Below are 18,111 nucleotides of genomic sequence, written 5' to 3'. Positions count from 1 at the left end.
TTCCAACCATCAGCTGGAAAACATCATCAAGCCCAAATGTGCTCCCAAAGCAGGCCCGGGAGGCTCATTCATATTGCAGATAAGCCCTTGGCAGACGTGCTGATAAAGATTTCAAGTGTGACTCTGCATACAAATATTCCAGACCCAACAATTAATCCGGCACAGGAGGCTCAGGAGGTACCTGGGTTTTTCCCCTAACCCCAGCCCTTTTTCCCAGCCTGGCTGCTAAATATAGCTCTTGCTCAGAAAACTGAAAGGAATGACATGCTCTAATAAACCACCCCAAAATGTGATACAAAGAGCCCTGAATTCTCCAGAGGAGCTTTTCCTCCTCGCCTCACCGCTGGTCCTGGAGCTTCCTGCAAGGCACAGAGCTCCAGGGGCCTTTGGGAGCAGCTACAGGGTGCTTGAGCTGGCCCTGCTTTGAGCTGGGACCTTATTTCAACTCCAATTAAATAGAGAACTTAAATGGCTCATTTCCCCCTTCCCTCCTGCTGGTTTTCAGCCGGATCAGATCCCAGCTCTGGGTCTCTGAGCAGTTCCACAAGGGCTGCACAGGGGGAAGGGGCATTATGGGGCACCCAGACCTGTTTTCCAACACAGCCTCAGCCAGGGCAAACCCTCCCTGGGGCTGAAGCCACATATTTGAGTGGTTTTCCACTAAAAAAACCCTCTTGGGAATGGAGATAGCTGGGAATCCTCGCAGCACAGGCCAGCCCTGGGGTGGTTCCTCTTGGCTATGGGTCAGGCAGAAGCATCTCAGGAGCTCTCCTGCTTATCCCAGAGGAGAGGGGAAAATGGGATAAATGACCCAGTACCCCCTAAGGGACAGCTCTCAGCCTGTGACAGCCACCAAGGTGCCACCACGCCCTGCCAGGCTGCCCCGCTCTGGTGACCCTGCGTGGCCTCCCTGCCTCACCTGGGGAGGCTGTGCATCCCCAGCCCACTGGGAATGACCAGAGGGACAACTGGGCTTGGATCCACCTTGCTCTGAGCAGCACCCCAAGGCTCGGGCAGGCCCGAGGCTGCCGTGAGCTCCACGTGGCACCAACCTGCAGGTGCCCACCACGAGGTGCTTTCCTCCAGCAGTGCCCCGACCACAACAAAAGCTCTCAGCCCACCACTCTCAGCCCACCACTCCCGGGCTGAGGTGACTCCTGCCAATCCCGAGCTCCAGCTGGCGGGCAGGGCCTCAGCAGGGAACAGCAGCCCTGCTCCAAAGGGCCCTAAGCAGGGGAATCCTCCCTGGGCTCCAGGTGTCCCAGAGAGGGGCTGGGGGCAGAGCCTGCCCCACCCGGGCATCAGCTCTGCCTCATCCCTGCAGCCAGTTCAGCTCTGCCCCATCCTGCCTTGGTTTGTCCCTGCTGGCCTGACCCAAGGAGGGGACACAGAACCCTGTGGGGGCCCTAAACCCCCACCCTCCTCCTTCTCCTCCTTCTCCCTCTCCATCGGCAGCAGGAGGCGGATTAGGGTCAGATAATTAGGATTAGGGACAACTGGGCTTGGATCCACCTTGCTCTGAGCAGCACCCCAAGGCTCGGGCAAGCCCAAGGCTGCCGTGAGCTCCATGTGGCACCAACCTGCAGGTGCTCACCATGAGGTGCTTTCCTCCAGCAGCACCCTGACCACAACAAAACCTCCTCATCCCATTTATCCCAAACCCCCAGGGCAGGATCCCAGCTCAGACACACCAGGACAGGCAGGACCCCCCCTTACCTGGACGCCGCGATCTCCGCTTTCTGCTTGGCGATGGTGGCCGCCCTCTCGGCCGCCTCCACCGCCCGATCCACCTTCTCCCGGATCTTGCTGGCGCGCAGCGGGATGAGGTTCTTCCTCTTGCCGCTGACCAGGATGTTCTGCTTGTACTTGCCCTCCTCCTTGGTGCCGTCGGGGAAGGTCATGCAGCCGTAGCCGTGGCGTTTGTTGTTGGCCCACTCGCCCTCGTACTTGAGCCCGTCCGAGCGCTGGCTGACGCCCGAGCCCGAGCGCTTGTCGTTCTTCCACTCGCCCACGTAGATCTCGGTGGTGGTGGCGTCGATGTCGTCCTCGATGACCGAGAGCTCGGCCTCGCCCTCGCCCAGGCTGATGGTGGAGTTGATGTCGCTGGCGGTGGAGCTGACCGTGCTCATGCCGGCCTCGCTGCGGAACGAGCTCTGCTTGCTCCGCTGGCTGGCCAAGGAGCTCTTGGACTCGGACTTGCGGAGCTTGAGCCCGCTCAGCAGCGAGCGCCGGAAGATGCCTTTCTTCTTGCTCTTGAGGATCTCGGCGTCGCTGTGGGCCATGAGCACAAAGCCGCCGCGGGACACGGCCGGGCTGCCGGCCACGGCGGGCGAGGCGTCGGGGTGCAGCGCCGTGCCGTTGGTGTGCTCGCTGCGCAGGGAGTTGATGGACGTCCTCAGGGGTGACCTGATGACCGCGGCCATGCCGTAGGGGACGCTCTGCCGGACGCCGTAACCCTGGCGCATCCCGCCGACCCACTGGCCCTGGTATGTGCCTGCGGAGAAGGGGGAAAAGCAAAAGGGGGTGGGTCAGGGTGTTAAACTCATCGGGGAGCCTTGGTGGAAAAGGTGATGCTTACAGAGTTAGGGATGTGGAATTCTGCAGGTTCAAAAGGGGCCTTGGGAAGGGGAGGAAGGCACCAGTCCCATGCACCCACTGGGGATCAGAGATCCCATGGGGATGACCCTGCCAGTGTACCTGGAATGGTTCTGCCAATTCCTTCTGGAACTGGCCAAGCATCCCCTGGCACACCAACTGGACAGGTGGAAAATGGCTTTTCTGGGGTGGTATTGCACAAACAGTGTCTAAACCTGATGTGTTAGCTAAAGCCACCCAGAATTTTGTTTTAGGTTGTCTAATTGTCAAATTTGCACTACTAACAGCAAGCAAATTACTAAAAGCAAGCAAGCAAAAAAGCATAAGCACAACATTCGACTGAACCCCATATTTCCCTTAAACTGTCCTCTGACAAAAGAATTCTACAACATTACTGATGCCTAAACACTGATCTGTGTTTGATTGATTGATTCCACAGCCTTTCCCAGCTCTGGAATCCCAGTCCCACCTCCAAGGATTGCAACATCAGGCTGTGCAGGGAAAATTGGTTGGGTTGCAGGCTCGCACTGCAGCTGCAGCACTGTTAGAAACCAGCCAAGGCAGCAAGGCACTGCCCCTTGGATCAATCCCTAATGTGAAAGGGACAGGAGCAGGGGCAGGGAAGGGGGAATCCAGGTTATCCAGGAGCACACTCCAATCCCATCCATCCTGCTGGCAGCGATGGCATCCCACAGTGGATGGATCCTGCACAACAATACATTTATTTATACACACAGGGCCTTCATCCGGAGCGCTGCGGAAGGAAGCAGCTCCACAGAAATGAAGGCCTCACGGGGAGAGATCCATTTGGATATTCCCCTTGGAATTGTGCCCCTGTTGGAGCTCCTACATTTGCGTGGGCACTTCCTGGAGTTTCTTAGCTGGTTGTTGGTGGCAAGAAACACACACAGAGGGCTCTGCCACAGGACTGGGAATGGAGGGACAAGGAGCCCATGCAGCCCTGGGTGGGCACAGCAGGACCTCAGCACCCTCCCTGTGCTGGGGTGGGTGATAATCTGCTCGGGGTTCCTAATCCCATCCCCTCCTGCAGCTCGGGGCTTGGCACAATCCCAGCCCTTATCCCAGCCGGTTGGACTGCACGGCTTGCTCTTATTCTTAGGTCAGCTTAATCTTCTCTGGACCAGCTCAAGATGCAATGATCCACTGCCCACACTGCCCACCTCAGCCCTCCTGGGGCAGATGGAGGAGCCCCAGGATGGCTCCTCACCGGGCCCTGGAGCTGCTGGAATGCTGTGAGCAGTCCCAGCCCCGGGATGTGAAGAGCCGGGATGGGCACGGGCAGTACCTCACAGGAGTGGGACCTCCCTTTGTGCCAGCCCTGGTCCCTCACACCCAGGGAGGCTTAAAATAGATCTGCTGAAATGGTGAACCCTGTGTGAATCGGGCCAGTGCTAGCCCAGGACTCCCTGGGGAATTTCCCTGCCCGGTTCTGGGGCTCAGCAGTGGCTCTGGAGGAGATCCTGGCTGGAGCAGCTCATGCTGAGCACAGGAACTGCTTCCTGAGAGTTCAAAACCAGCACCTGGCCACGTTTTGGGGTGCATTTTGGGGTGCTTCAGCTGTCTTTTAGCTGCCAGTGCTTGGCACAAATCCCCCAGGATTTGGGCATCCTTTCCTGTGCTCCAATGGTATTACACTGTTGGGGTGGCAGCTTTGTGCACCCCAAAAACCCAGCAGGCCAAACTGGGGACCCCCCAGAGCCTGCCCTGGAGAAGGGACGTGGAGAGGCAGGGGCAGGCAGGATTTACTGGGGGTTTATAGGATTAGCACCGGGATTAGGGCAGGGAGTGTCAGGGCAGGGCCAGGAGAGAAGGATGGGGGCCAGGCTGCGAGGAGCAGCTCAGGGGACACAGCAGACACGTCCTGTGGGGGGGATTGGGCAGAGAGCTCGCCTTGTCCCCTGTGGTGTCCCCAGAAACAGGGGACAGCCAGTGCTGCACACCCAGGGCTCTCCCCATGCCTGGGACGGTGGCTGTGGCAGGGGAGAGCCTGCCAAGGTGTCCCTGCATTCCCTGGGGACCTGACAGCACCTCTCTTCCCTTTCTGGCTCCATCCCAGAGTATCTCAGCAGGACAATTGTGCAACTGGGGGAGAGATTCCCCCCAGCACCCCGAGTTCCCTGCCAAGGAGCCCTCAGGGTGGCTTGGGATGTCCTCACACCATGCTCTGCCTCCCTAGAGATGGATTCAGGGGGTTTCAGGGAAAGATGCCAGTGTGGGCAAGGGCACAGGGGGAACAGGTCCTGCATGAAATCCAGCAGAGCCCACCCTGCCCAAGCCCCGATCTCCCTTTCCCTGAATCCCTTGACTCAAGCCCTGACCCCACACAGGCCTCCTCATCTCCTGGCAAACGTGCAGCTGACAAAGCTCCCTGGATTAAGCTGGAGCAGCGTGGAGGATCCCAGCCCTGTGCTGGGAACCCGAGGGACGGGCGGGGAGCAGAGCAAAGCACCCCGGGCTGGAGCCAACCGGGCACAGCAGGTCACAGCTGCAGCCGGAGCATGTCCCCAGCCAGGCTGAGGTGCCCGGGATGCTGCCACCCCTGCCTGGCCTTCGGACCTGCTCCTGGAATGGCACAGCTGCCAGGAGCAGTCTCGGCATCTCCTCGGCATCTCCTCAGCAAGGAGGATTTTCCATCCTCTCCGTCCTGCTTGTCCCACCCCAGCACGGTGAGCAGCTCCTCCCGACCCCCAGCTCTCCTTTCCTGGGTTCTGTTGCTTCCCTGCAGGAGCAGCAGCAGGGATTATCCCCAGGGATCACCTCAGAGGCCACCAGGACATCTGGGCAGCTTCACGGCCACCAGCAGATCAAAGAGCTTCCTGTCAGGGAGCTCAGCCCTTCCTCGGCCAGCAGCGCTCCTTCCTCCCCCTGACTTCATCACGCTCTAAAGCCCTCGATATCCCAGGATTTGGCCATGGATAGCAGGAGGCTTCGGAGCCATCTGATCTGCATTGCTAAGCGCCGCCACCTCCTCCCCGAGCCCGGCTCAGCTTAACCTCTGCCCCAACATTTGCAGATATGTGCACAAAGCTTGATCTCACAAGGAGCCCGGAGACTCCTGCTCCCTGCAGAGGAAATGGGATTTCAGGATATTCCCCTTCACGTGGCAGCACGGAGCGGCTGCAGCTGCTCCAGAGCCTGGGGATGGAAAGGGAATGTGCAGTGGGGATGTGGCATGGTGGGGACAGCAGGATGGGGCTGGGAGAGGGGGAATGAGCACTTCTGGTGGAACAGAACAACCTGCTGAGGTGCTGAACGGAGAATTCCAAGGGTTTTGGTTGTGAGCACCTCGCAGGGTGGGGATTCAGGAGGGGAATGTGCTTCCCTTGGGATGGGAAGCAGGGAGCAACCCGAGGCAATCCTGGCCACAAACCCATCGTATTGCCCAAGGCAGAGAAGAGCCAAAGCCACCGTGATGGAGGAGAACTCCCAGGGAGGAAAACATCCCAACCTCTTCCCTCAGCCATGCAGGACACTCCAAGATTCCACAGATATCCCTCCCACTCCTGGGTGGCCCTTCTGCCCGGGGCAAAAAAGGACAAAGAGAGAGAAGAAACTCTTGGACGTGGAAAATTGAGATAAAGGTGGTGCCACAAAGGGTGAGGAGGTGGCCACGTCCATGCCAAGCAGAGCTAAGGAGAGGGCACAGCCTGAACCTCAGAGAAAACAACTGGAGTCATCCCAAAAGAGGGACTGGAGACAATATCCCTATTTCAGAAAGAACTGTTGAGGGGTAAGAAAGGGAACGGGCTCGTGGGAAAGACAGGGATTGAGGGAAACACGGAGAGAAGAAAACGTGCAGTGCTGTTGGACACAGTCACTGGTGTTCCTAATCCTGAATTTGGGTTTTTTTGGCTCACTCCCCTTGGAGCAGGGCTGGCCTGTTTCCAGAGCTCCTGCAGGAATTGCCACTGCCTGGAGGAGCGTGCAGAGCCCCGTCCCTGGCCGGAGGCAGCAGGGCTGGGAGCAGAGAGCAGGCAGTCCCTGGCCTGGGAGGATCATTCCTGATTCTCCAGCAGTGACAGGGAGCAGCCTTCCTCAGCATTTGGCTAAAATCCATCCTGGGAGGAGAGCTGAGAGCCTGCAGGGAGCTCCTGGGGACCCCATAACCCCAAAATCCCCCAAATCAGGGCTGGGCTGGGTTTGCACCTTGCAGCAAAGGGGGGGTGAACAGGGCCCTGCACCTCCACATTCCCTGCTGGAAACAGGGCTAAGGCAGCAGCATTCCAGCAGTTCAGCGGGGTTTGGAAACCCCAGTGAAGCTCCTGTTTGCAAAGCTCTCCGTGAGGATCCATTGCAGGAAGAGCGACACCTCTCCGTGCATTTCCCTTCCTTTGCCAAAGAGATTTTGGGGATTTTGCTGGGGAGGGGAGGAGCAATCTCCAGCTCTGGCTCATCCCCCTGGGATCCAGGCACTGTGGGGATCCAGGACTGCTCCCTCCCACTGACAAGGTCTGTTCCATGGCTGAGAAGGGGCAACCAAATCATGGCTCGCTGTCCCAAAGTAAGGAATTTCCTGGAGTCCTTTCCTGCTTATGGAGGGATGGTGAAACCCCACAGTGATGGCCAGGGAAGTCGGGCTTTATAACAAATAAACATCCCAAGGAGCTCCCTCAGGAGCAGCTGGAGTTTGAACAGCACAGGAGGAAGCCCAGAGGGAGGAGGTTGGTCAGGTTTGTGGGGCTTCCTCTGGCTTAAGGTGGGATCATGCACTTGAATATAAACCTGGTCCATGATGTTGGAAGGAGATAAAAATAAGGATTTTTGGGTTGGAGTGACTGCGTTTTCTCTCCCCCCTCGGCCCATGCCCAAAATTTTGGCATTCTGGAGTCACTGAGCCCTCTGGCTCCACCCCAGGAGCACCATCAAGGAGAAGCTTTAGGGCTGGTCCCAGGCTTTTCCCAAACCCACACAGCCAGTTCCATGTCCTGTGGGATGAATCCTTTGGCAAACCATGGATAAAGCCCATTGGAGGTGTGCACAGACCTGCCCTCTTCCAGCTCTCCCTATGGAGACCTCCAAGCAGGAATTTGGGATGCTGTGAAGCACTTTGAGGGCACCGGACACACATGTGTCATTATCACAACCTGACCTCAGAAAAAGCCAAATGCTTGGAAAAAATTCCTTCTCCATCCTTAACACTGAGCTAAAAACCCCAAGCACACCCACCACGCTGGGTCAATATTCCCAGGTTAGATAAAATAATCAACAAAGGGACACAGCTCCCCAGGTTTGTCTGGAAAATGGGAGCAGCAGGCTCCAAAGGGCAGGAGCTCTGTCCCATCCGTGAGGCACAGCCAGATCCTGGCCCAGTGCTGGGCACCAGCAGCATTCCCAAGCTCCCAGCTCTCCTTCCCCAGCTCAGCAAAATCCCAGGAAGGAGGGGGAAGTGGTCTGCAGTGCCCCTCCACTTTTCCAAGCCAAAGTAATTAGGTTTTACAAATTGCTGATTTATCTCGCAAAGGATCCTTCCTGGCGAGCTCAGCCCCCCTCTTATCTCTGGCCTCTGCAGCATATTAATTAAAGATGTCCAATGGCAATAATTAGGCCGGGCTCTGGAATTGCGACCGGAGGAGGGAGTTTTACAGATATCCTCTTCCAGCTGCTCAATATCACAGATCCCGGGAGGAGTCACACACAAATCATTGCAGCAACACCCATCCCAAAGGGAAGAAATCTGGGAGAAAAGAGAGGACTGGAGGCTGCTCATCAGAGATTGTGACAGAGGGTGTGACAGTGGGGACGTCCTCAATGGCCATCCTGGGGAATTACTGGGACCCCAAAATGTTCTGCCTGACTCTGTGGGGCCTCCTGAGCACAGGATCACAGAATTCCAGGATGGTCTGGGTGGGAAGGGACCTTAAAGTTCACGTTGTTCCCACTCCTGCCATGGGCAGGGACACCTTCCACCATCCCAGGCTGCTCCAAGCCCTGTCCAGCCTGGCCTTGGACCCTTCCAGGGATCCAGGGGCAGCCACAGCTGCTCTGGGCACCTGTGCCAGGGCCTGCCCACCCTCACAGGGAAGAATTCCTTCCCAATCTCCCATCTAATCTTGCAGTGGAAGCCATTCCCTGTGTCCTGTCCCTCCAGCCCTTGTCCCCAGTCCCTCTCCAGCTCTCCTGGAGCCCCTTTGGGCCCTGGAAGGGCTCTGAGCTCTCCCTGGAGCCTTCTCCTGTCCAGGTGAGCACCCCCAGCTCTCCCAGCCTGGCTCCAGAGGGGCTCCAGCCCTTGGAGCATCTCCGTGGCCTCCTCTGGAATTGCCCCAGCAGCTCCACATCCTTCTCACACCGGGAAGCCCCAGAGTGGGATTTCAGAGGGGGAGAATCCCCTCCCTCAACCCCTTGGTCACTGCATGGACATGGGGACACATTTCCTGCCAGGACAGCCCCCCCTGTCCAGCTGGGTGACTTCCATGCCCTGCCCCGTGCCCAGATGCTGCTCCCACCCCCAAATCCTCCCCTGAATCCCACCCAGGCATGGCAGGGATGGCTGGGAGGTGCCACCTGCACTGCCCACCCCGGGATGTGGGGACCAGGGACGCTGCCCGGGTCCAACACCACACAAATGTTCCCCCCTCCAGCCCTGCCAAGGCCCTCCATCACCAAGCCACGCTAAAAACACAGTCAGATGCTTCTGCTGTGGCTGCTAATTTGCCAAAAATATGCTCTGGTAACTGCTTACACAGGGGAAGGAATAAAGTATGGATTTTTGAGTATGCAAATCTAAGCTGCAGGCACGAACACGTGACGGGTGTTAGTCATAGAGCTAATGCTGGGTGCATCCAGACATGGTGGGCACCGCCAGGGCTGGGCAGCCAGGGGGGCATGCAGGGGAAGGGGAGAGCATGAGGAGCATGAGAGCTGCCAGGGGCTGCTCTGCTCCTGCCTGGGTGCAGAATTAAATCTGGTTTGGGGGTGGTCAATAAATAACAAAGAATTACAGCTCGTGTCAGCATGGCCAGCTTGTGCTTGTAAAAGCAGGGAGCCTCCATCTGAAGGGATCAGGCAGTGGAGTGCTGGGTTTGGATGAGGTTTGGAAGGAGATGGCTTTGGAAGGGGTAGGGATGGGAGCAGGGATGGGTTTGGAACAGCCAGAACCTCTGCAGGAACAGGAACAGGAGCAGGAGCAGGAGCAGGAGCAGGAGCAGGAGCAGGAGCAGGAGCAGGAGCAGGCTGCAGGGAGGAGATGAATTTCTACAGCCTCACGCCCCCACCAGGGAATCTGCCTCCTCCTCCTCCTCCTCCTCTGGATGCAAATAACAACAAAAGTATTTCTGGCTGAAATGCCATGGAACAGGGGCTGCTGAGCCATTCTCTATGGGGAAAATCACTGGGGAATCACAGGGGGCAAGAATGTTCCTCTGTGGGGCAGGAGCCCCATCCCAAACACATTTGTGTCCTCACTGCCTGTCCCAAGGATACTCTGCAAGCAGCAGGATGAAGGCTCCTCCCTCACTGGGAAACATTAAAAAATTATATGGGGATCAATGTTTTCCAAGGCATTTCAGCTGTTTGCTTCAAGGGGAAAACCTCTGTTCTTCAGGAAGAACCAAGCCTGTCTGAGCATCTCCCTCTTCTCACTGCTTCTGCCTTTCCTGCTCCCCCAAACCTGTTGGGAAGTGCCTTTTCCAGCCAGAATTCAAGGAAAGGCTTCAAAAAAACCACAATAAAGTCAATCAAATCTTGGCTTCACTGATTCTGAGGTGCTTCTCAGGCCAGCTGTGATTCCTCTCAAAGCTCCAGGTGCTGCAGTCAGGGGAAATACAACTTTTAAAAGGAAACGACCAAAGAAAGACAATTCTTGTTGTCTGTCCTGGGGGTGGGAAGGGCTGGGTCTGTCAGACACGGGGAAAGTCGAGGGAGCATCATCCCCTGGTGAAATGGGGCCAGAGCTTTCCCAGGGCAGCTGAATCCCTGCAGATTCAGCCTCCGGCTGGGGTCAGAAGCAGGATGAGGTTTTATCCCCAGGGATCCAAACCACTCCAGGATATTGCTCAGCACCTTTATTAAGGCCACTGTGCTCCTCTCACAAAGCAGAGTGAAATCAGGCTAATGCTGATTCCCCTAATCCCCCCTCCGTGCTCTAATCCTGCCACAAACTCCGGGATCTCTCCCATTCCTCAGCGGAGCTCCGGGAGCAGGGGCTGAGCCCCAAAGGGAGGGCAGGGCTGGGGTTTGGGGGCTGCATCCCCCCGAGGGGTGGGAGGTGCTCAGAGGGGTGGGATGAGGCTGAGCTCCCCACGGAGCAGGGGTGGGAGGCTGCTGCAGGGTGGGATGAGGCAAGAGCAGGGTTTATTTATTCCCTGTGGGGAAAAAAATCACGGAATCACAGAGTGCTTTGGGTTGGAAGGGACCTTAAATCCCATCTCATTTCACCCCTGCTGTGGGCAGGGACACCTTCCACCATCCCAGATTGCTCCAGCCTGGCCCTGGACACTTCCAGACCCTTACTCATTCCAGGGAAACACCCTGCAGACCCCGAGCGAGGCCCTGAGCAGGAAATAAAACCTGTGTGGTGATCATCTTCTCGTGGAACTCAGCAAAATGAGGGGCCTTGCTCTGGCTGTTCACTCATTCATGAAAATTCATGATGCTCTGCTGTGTGCTGAGAGTGGAACCTCTTCAGGGAATAATGTTGGGAAAGCAGGGGCTGTTCTTAGGGAATGCTCACGCATCCATCGCGATTTTTAAGGATTTTTGATGCAAAGGCCAGAATCTGCCTCTGAAAAGCCAATATCAAGCCCCAAAATATAAACATTTGCCTTTCAAGTTTTGTTTTCTGCAAGCTCCTGATTGTTTTTGTTAAAAAATACTTTAATTGTGAGTTAAACAGCTGAATCCAGAGGCAAATGACCACCAAGATTCTCCTGTAACTACTGAAACTCCTGCAAAAAAACCATTTCTTGCTCAGGAGTTCCATCAATACCAAAACCAGACCCAAAGAGACAAAAAATCTCACAAGGCAGATGCCAAGGCCCAGTGCTCTCCCCTAAAAGACCATCCCGAGCTCGCCCTGCCCAGCTCCTCCATCTCCAAGTCGTGCCTACATTAATACAGCTCATTCATCTACGTCAGCGTTACCTGACTCAAAGCATTCAAAATTCATCAGGTTCATTTTAAAATCGAGGCATTTTTAAACAGAAGGCATTTTTAGCTCTTGTCTGCTGCTTCCCAAGCCTGGAAGAATGACTTTTCTGCAATAGCCTGGGTGGAAACCTTGCTTCCAAACTGAAGCTGAAAAATCTTGCAAAATCACATGATTCCACAAGCTGGAGCTTCTAAAGGGGAAAAAAAATGTTCAGCTCCAGGAGCAGATGTCACCCAACCACGAGGAGCCCCATGGGATATCAAATCACATGCAAATGTCCTGAGATTTGCATCCAAAGCCATGAGAAACCCACCCCAGTGAAATGACATTAACACTGTGCTCCGGGGAAAAGCCACCCTGGGCTGTGGGGCAGGGAGAGGGGCTCGATGGGCTCCCCAAGGTTGGGGTCCTGCACAATTCCCTGGAGAATCACGGCCTGGATAAAAGGCTTGGGAAGGTGGAGTGAGGGTCTGAGGCCTGTCTGGCAGTTTCTGTCTCATGTTCTTTTCCCCGAGGTCATAATCCTTCTTCCTCTGTCCTGAGCTGTACCTGAAACTAAGCAGCATGTTCCAGTGAGAGAAGTAATTACCATGAGTTCATAGCATTTATTTTTAATGAGGCTGGCCAGAATCTTCATTTAGTATTTTGATTCATTTCTCTGTGCTCGGCAGCTCCTGACGTCTCCACTTCTGCTCTCCCAGAACCACTGCAAGCAGCTTCCACACCCAACCCAGACACTGAGACGCTCCATCACCAAAACCTTGATTTTTCCATCAGTTCTCAGGTTCTGAGGGGTTGTTGGGAGCAGCTCTGGCTGTGTCTGGGTGCTGCAGGGATGGGAGGATGGAGGATCAGGGCGCTCTTGTATTTGCTTGTTTCCGCCCACTGTTTAAAGAGCATCAACAATTCCTTCCCGGCAGCAAAACAAGGGGAGAGCTGGTACTTTTAAGGTAATTCTGACATGCATGCTATGAATAGATCCTGATGGAAATTTGCTCTCTCTTGTCAGTTCAGGGGAAGGCTGGGGTGGGGAGAGGCCCCAGGCTGCTGCCATCGTGGAATCTGGGCATGGATGGGGTTGGAAGGGACCTTAAAGATGTCTCATCCCAACCCTCCTGGTGGTTCACCCCAAACCATGGGGATGCAGCCCCTTCCCCAGCCAGGCAGGTCCCACACAGCATTCCCACTCCATCCCCCCGGAGCAGCCCTCTGTGCTGGTTTTTGGGGAATATTCCATGCTTTTCCCCTCCTCAAGCACTCCCAAGCCATTTGGTCGGGAGCTCCTGGTGCACCTGCTAAGAGAGGTGTCACCAGTGCCACTGCAGGGGTGGGAAAGTGGGACATGGAGCAGGACAGGCTGGCACAGCCCCACCCCGGCGGCTCCCGGGGCTCCGCTCCCCTCTCCCCACGGCAGGAACATCTCCCAGCCCGGGCCAAGAAAACCCACTTGCCTACTCAGCTGGTGCTAACAATGCAAACATTAATTATATTTCCCTCACCTATCAAAGGATGATTCATTTTAGGTGAGTGGGCACGGAGATTACACAAGATGAACACCACCGTGCGACCGCCCGGCTCTTTCGGGGTAGCCCTCTTGAGAAATCAGGATTTAGGGAGTGTGGGACAGTCAGGATGGGGAGAGGACTGGGAGCAGGATGAGCCTGGTTCACAGCAGACACCAGCAGCCTGTCCCAGTCCCTCAGGGATGCTGGGCAATGGGCTGGTGCCATCCCAGAGCCCCTGTCTGCTTTCGGATCCCAGTTGTTCAGCTGGGAAGAGGTGGAAGGAGGAGGAAAACAGCGTTGCTAGGGATGGAAAGGGCAAAAACACATTTGGGGCTTCCTTCAGCCATCCCATCTCCTCCACCCCCACAGCCATGGTTTCAGCAGCTCAACCCAAGCCCAGCGCAGAGGATTCCCAGGGGGAGTCTGGAGCTACAACTGCAGATTGAGATCACTGAGCGTCCCCAAAGCATCCGAGGCAGGGAGCAGCGGTGATGGCTCCTGATCTCCAGACTAGACCAGAAGAGGGTCTCCAACCCTCTGCCCCAGCTCCCCCAGCTCCACTGCCAGCAGCCCCAGCCTCACACCGGGGCTGATCCAGGTGGATGCAACCCCCTTCACCTGGAGCCAGGGAGCAATTCCTGCTCCCACTCCGGAGCTGGGGTGAATCAGACAAGTGCTCCAACTCCAGCCATCCTTGGGATTGAAGCAATCCTTGGGATTGAAGCAATCCTTGGGAGCCTGCTTTATGTAATATCAGGGCTCTCTGGAGGGGAGCAGGTGGGTTTTTTTGGCAGGAAGGTGAGGATACATCAGCAGTGCTGGGGGTGTCTGAGGGAGTGAGGCCACGGGGACAGGAGGACGGCGCAGAGGCCGCGTGCCAGCCGCGCCAGGGACGCTCGGCGACGCGTGGGCTCCTGGGAGAGCAGCACAGCTCCCTCGGCCGATCTGGGCTCTGCGTCCATGGATGTTGACCCCCCCCAGGCTGGGGGAGTGGGGTCTGCTGTGCCTGGGGGGGGTCAGGGAGCGCGTGGGAAGGGTGTGGGGGGCTGCCTGGCCGGCGTGGGAGGCGCGGGCGCAGCGAGCGGCGCGTGGGGGCTGCGGGGCTGGCGGGAGCCCCTGGGCCACCGTGTGCCACCCCCGACACCCAGCAAGCCCCAGAGCCTGGCAGCCACACCAACACCCCTCCCAGCACGGCCCTTCCCCGCTGTCGTGCAGGGGAATGGGAATGCTGGAGCGAATCCCTGGATTCTGGGGCTCCCCCAGCCTCGCTGCGCATTTAAGGCCCCTCATCCCCAAGGCAGGGCTGGGAGCTAAAAAAAAGAAAAAAAAAAAGATGTGCAAGGGATGAATATTTATCTGTGGGTGGCAAGTGACAGATGCTGGGGCGAGGATTCTTGGATACTTCAGTTTGCTGGAGGTAATAAGTGGAATAGATTAATGAGAAACATCCTTCCCTACAGTTGCCTCCCCGGTGCCACCGCTCCCGCACACAGCGGCCTCTGGGACCCAAACACACAAAGTTCAGCAAGGCTTGGTGTCCAAAAGGCTGGAGACGCCCAGCTTTGATGGTTTCCACCCAGAATGGAGCCAGGCAACTGGGAAAGGGACGTGGCCTCTGTGTGCTGGGAGCTGAGCTGGTGGAAGTGGCCCTGGAGGTGGTTCTGGCCCAGCTGAGGTGGGGGAAGCTGGTGTGGAGGAGCATCCACAGCTACCAGCACTCTGCAATTCCCCAGCACGGCATTCCTTCCTCCTTGGAAGGTTTGCAGAGCCCCAGGGGGACCATTTTGCCCCAGCCCCTGCCCTTTCCCAGCACTGCTCCTCTTCCCTCCTCCCAAAATCACAAACACGCGACATCGCTCTTGGGTCCCTGCACGCCGGCAAGCCGGGCCGGCCTGACAAGATGGAAGGAAAACCTCTGTGCTTCTGGTAGCTTCTCAGGAAACGCTGAAACCGCTGCTAAGCCACCCCAGCGTGGGGATGCTGCCCAGGTTTCCCTACAAACCACTGCGCTGCGGAGGATGGGGAGTGTGCCGGGGCGGGGGCACGTGCGTGGCCGGGGACAGGGCCAGCCCTGCAACACCCAGCCCTCAGAGACCTGTAGTTAGTCCAGACTTGTGTCTGTCCTCCCTCAAACCTCGCAGGCAGGGGCTGGGTGCCAGGAGGAGCCAGCACCCACGTTGGGAGCAAGCAGAACCCCCCCACAGCCCCTCCTGACCGCCTTGGACGTGGGAGACGGCGACGATTCCCTGCCCGAGCTTTATTCTCGGCTGAAGGACTGCTGGGATTTATCCATGGCTTCCAAACGCACACCCAGCACACCCCAGCTCAGCCCCCAGCATCCTTCCAGGCAGCTGAAACAAAAGGTTGCAGCTCTCATTTTCTCTGGGAGAAAACCACCGGCACGAAATTATCACTAAAAATCCTGAGGCGGTTCCGCCTCTCCCTGCGAGAGCACAAAAAAAACCCCCAAAAAAAGCAGCTGCAGGTGAGGTTTAACCTCCCCTCCCTGTGCAAGCACCAAGCAGCAAACTGGGTTTTCCAGAGCAAGGTCTTGCAGCACCTTTGGGGAAGGCTGCCATGGAGCTCCCCAACGCTGCAATCTCCTCACCGGAGCTGTATGGAAAACCATAACGTCCTAAAAATAACCCGGGAGGCTGCTCTGGGAGGCCACGATTCCCGGGAAAACAAGGGGCCAGGCCAGCCCAGGGCCCCCGGCTGCCGGCAGGTAGGCCTGCCTTGGATTATGGTGGCAATTCCGATTGTGGAAGTAGCCACAACCCAGGAGAGAGGATGATACAGCCACTTACAGCACAGCACCAGCTGCTTCTCCCTTAAAGCTTGTTAGCCCAGCAATTTTTTTGGGTTTGATCGCTCCAATTGGGTTTTCTTGTTTTTCCTCTAATCCCAGTTTCCCCTCAGCATCTCGTTAAGCCGTGTTGACGGCAGAGAAGAGCTCTGGTGATCCCTCTGAGCCCCTACGCTAAGCATTAAGCCGTAAACTAGGAATGTAAGACTCTTGTCTGAATTAAAGTCTTTTCCCTGGCACCACTGAGCGTGGGGCTGCCTTTGGAGGGGCTGCAGGAGGTGCAGAGCCCCCCGCCCCTGGCTGGGAGCTCTGGCAGCGCCGGAGCTGCCCCATCCTCCCCGGATCCCCCCCCACACGCACTCGCCTCCATCCTGCCCCGCGTTGTTCCCATGCAAATCCTACAGGTTCCAGTGGTGCAGTCACAACTGCCAATCCCATGTGCAACTTGGGTTGTGTCCCCAAGGCCTGGCCCACCCCACGCTCCGACCCCTCTGGGCCAGAGCTGGGCATCCCCCCGCCAGCACAGCCCCTTCCACATCCCAAAAAGCTGCTGGAGGAGGGGAGGGAGCGAGGACCCAGCGCCCACAGACCCCGTGGAACATTTGGGGCTACCTGTGGCCAAGAGCTGGGCTGGTGCCACGCCGGGCTGGTCCCTTCTCTCCCGCAGGGTGGGAGCATCCCTGGATCCAAGGCAGCAGGTTGCAAACTCCCAGACTCCAACCCAAACCCCGCTGGGAGGTTCTGCCCAGCACCCTGCAGCCCACCCGCCCCAGCAGGAGGGGATCAGTGCATCACCTACCTCCATCCGAGTAGGTCTCAGTCCCGTAGCCATCCTGTAATCCATTGCTCCAGGTGCCTTCGTACTTGGCCCCGTTTCCAGTGCATTCCCGGACCCCGTACCGTCCCTTAAATCCGTGGGTCCACTCTCCTTTGTACACCCACTTCCCTTTGCTCTCCATGCCAATGCCATGGCGCTTGCCCTGCGCCCAGGTGCCCTGGTAAGTGTTGCCACTGGGCCAAGTGTAGACCCCCAGCACCTCAAAGCCGTGACTCCAGGAGCCCGAATATTCACCTTGACCCTTCGGGCCGGTACAGATTCCATGGCCATGAGCCTTTCCGTCCTCCCAGCCTCCACAGTACGACCCTCCATCGTCAAAATTAAACCTTCCCCCACTGGACATGCATGTAATTCGGTTTGCAAATCTCCCAAAAGGTGAAAAAAAAAAAAAAAAAAAAAAAAAAAAAAGAGAGAGAGAATAGGAAGAAATGCAGGAAATAAAATGCGAACGATGACTTGGGGAAAAAAAGGAAATAAATAAAAATAAAAATAATTAAATCAAATCGAACTCAATCAAAATCATGCACCAGATCCAGGCAGCTGCTTAAGCCAGTTTCTTGTGATTATTCATTCTCTGGGAGTATGTTGAGGATCAGTTCTCTCTTCCCCTGCTGTGGAAACAGGATCATTAAAAAAAAAAAAAAAAAAAAAAAATAGCAGCAAGAACAGCAGCAGCTATTGGGTTTTGGTGCAAACGACTCCACCTAAAAACCATCCAAGGCAGGGAACGGGGGTGGGGGAAAAGGAGGAAAAAAAAAAAAAAAAAAAAAAAAAAAAAAAAAGAGGCCAAATGCCAAGAGAAGGGAAGGAAAAAAAAAAAAAAAAAAGGGAAAAAGCGAGCGCTGGGCAGCCCCGGGGGGAGGAGGATGCTCAGAGCCCCCGCGGAGCCCCCCGCCGCCGGCCGGGCTGGCTGGGGCGCAGGGCCGGGGGCAGCGGCGGGCGCGGCGGCATCGCGGGGCTCGGCAGCAGCAGCGGCAGCAGCAGCAATGCGGTGCCTCCTCCGCCGCCTCCCGCACGGCTCCCGCCGCTCCCGCACCGCGCACGCCCCGCGCCCCGCGCCCCCTCCCGCCTCCCCCGCTCAAACCTCAGTGCCGGGGGACCGCGCTGGCCGCGCCCGGCCCGGCCCGCATCCCGGCCCGAGGATGCTCCGGCGAGCCCCGGGGGCCGCGGGGTGCTCGGGTGGGGGCCTGCGCTGGCCCCGCCGCCTCCCCACACCCTCCCTTGCTGGCCGGCTCCCTGCGGGGATAAATCCCGCTCGTTA

General features: G+C 57.0%; 1 protein-coding gene across 1 annotated transcript in view; it reads right to left on the bottom strand.

Moving 5' to 3' along the window:
* The window catches only part of JPH3 (junctophilin 3), a 52,950-nt gene extending 35,738 nt beyond the window's left edge, over positions 1-17,212 (bottom strand). The window contains exons 1-2 of the mRNA XM_063410709.1: positions 16,812-17,212; positions 1,717-2,494 (exon numbers count right to left, since the gene is read on the bottom strand). Of these exons, the coding sequence (XP_063266779.1) occupies positions 1,717-2,494; positions 16,812-17,193 (1,160 nt within the window). The 5' untranslated portion in view covers positions 17,194-17,212. The remainder of the gene's footprint in view (positions 1-1,716; positions 2,495-16,811) is intronic.
* Positions 17,213-18,111: the final 899 nt, after the last annotated feature.

The sequence above is a fragment of the Prinia subflava genome, chromosome 13, assembly GCF_021018805.1.
Source record: "Prinia subflava isolate CZ2003 ecotype Zambia chromosome 13, Cam_Psub_1.2, whole genome shotgun sequence".
Taxonomy (NCBI): Eukaryota; Metazoa; Chordata; class Aves; order Passeriformes; family Cisticolidae; genus Prinia; species Prinia subflava.
Note: the sequence above shows the minus strand (reverse complement) of the source record. Positions and strands in the feature narration are given on the sequence as shown.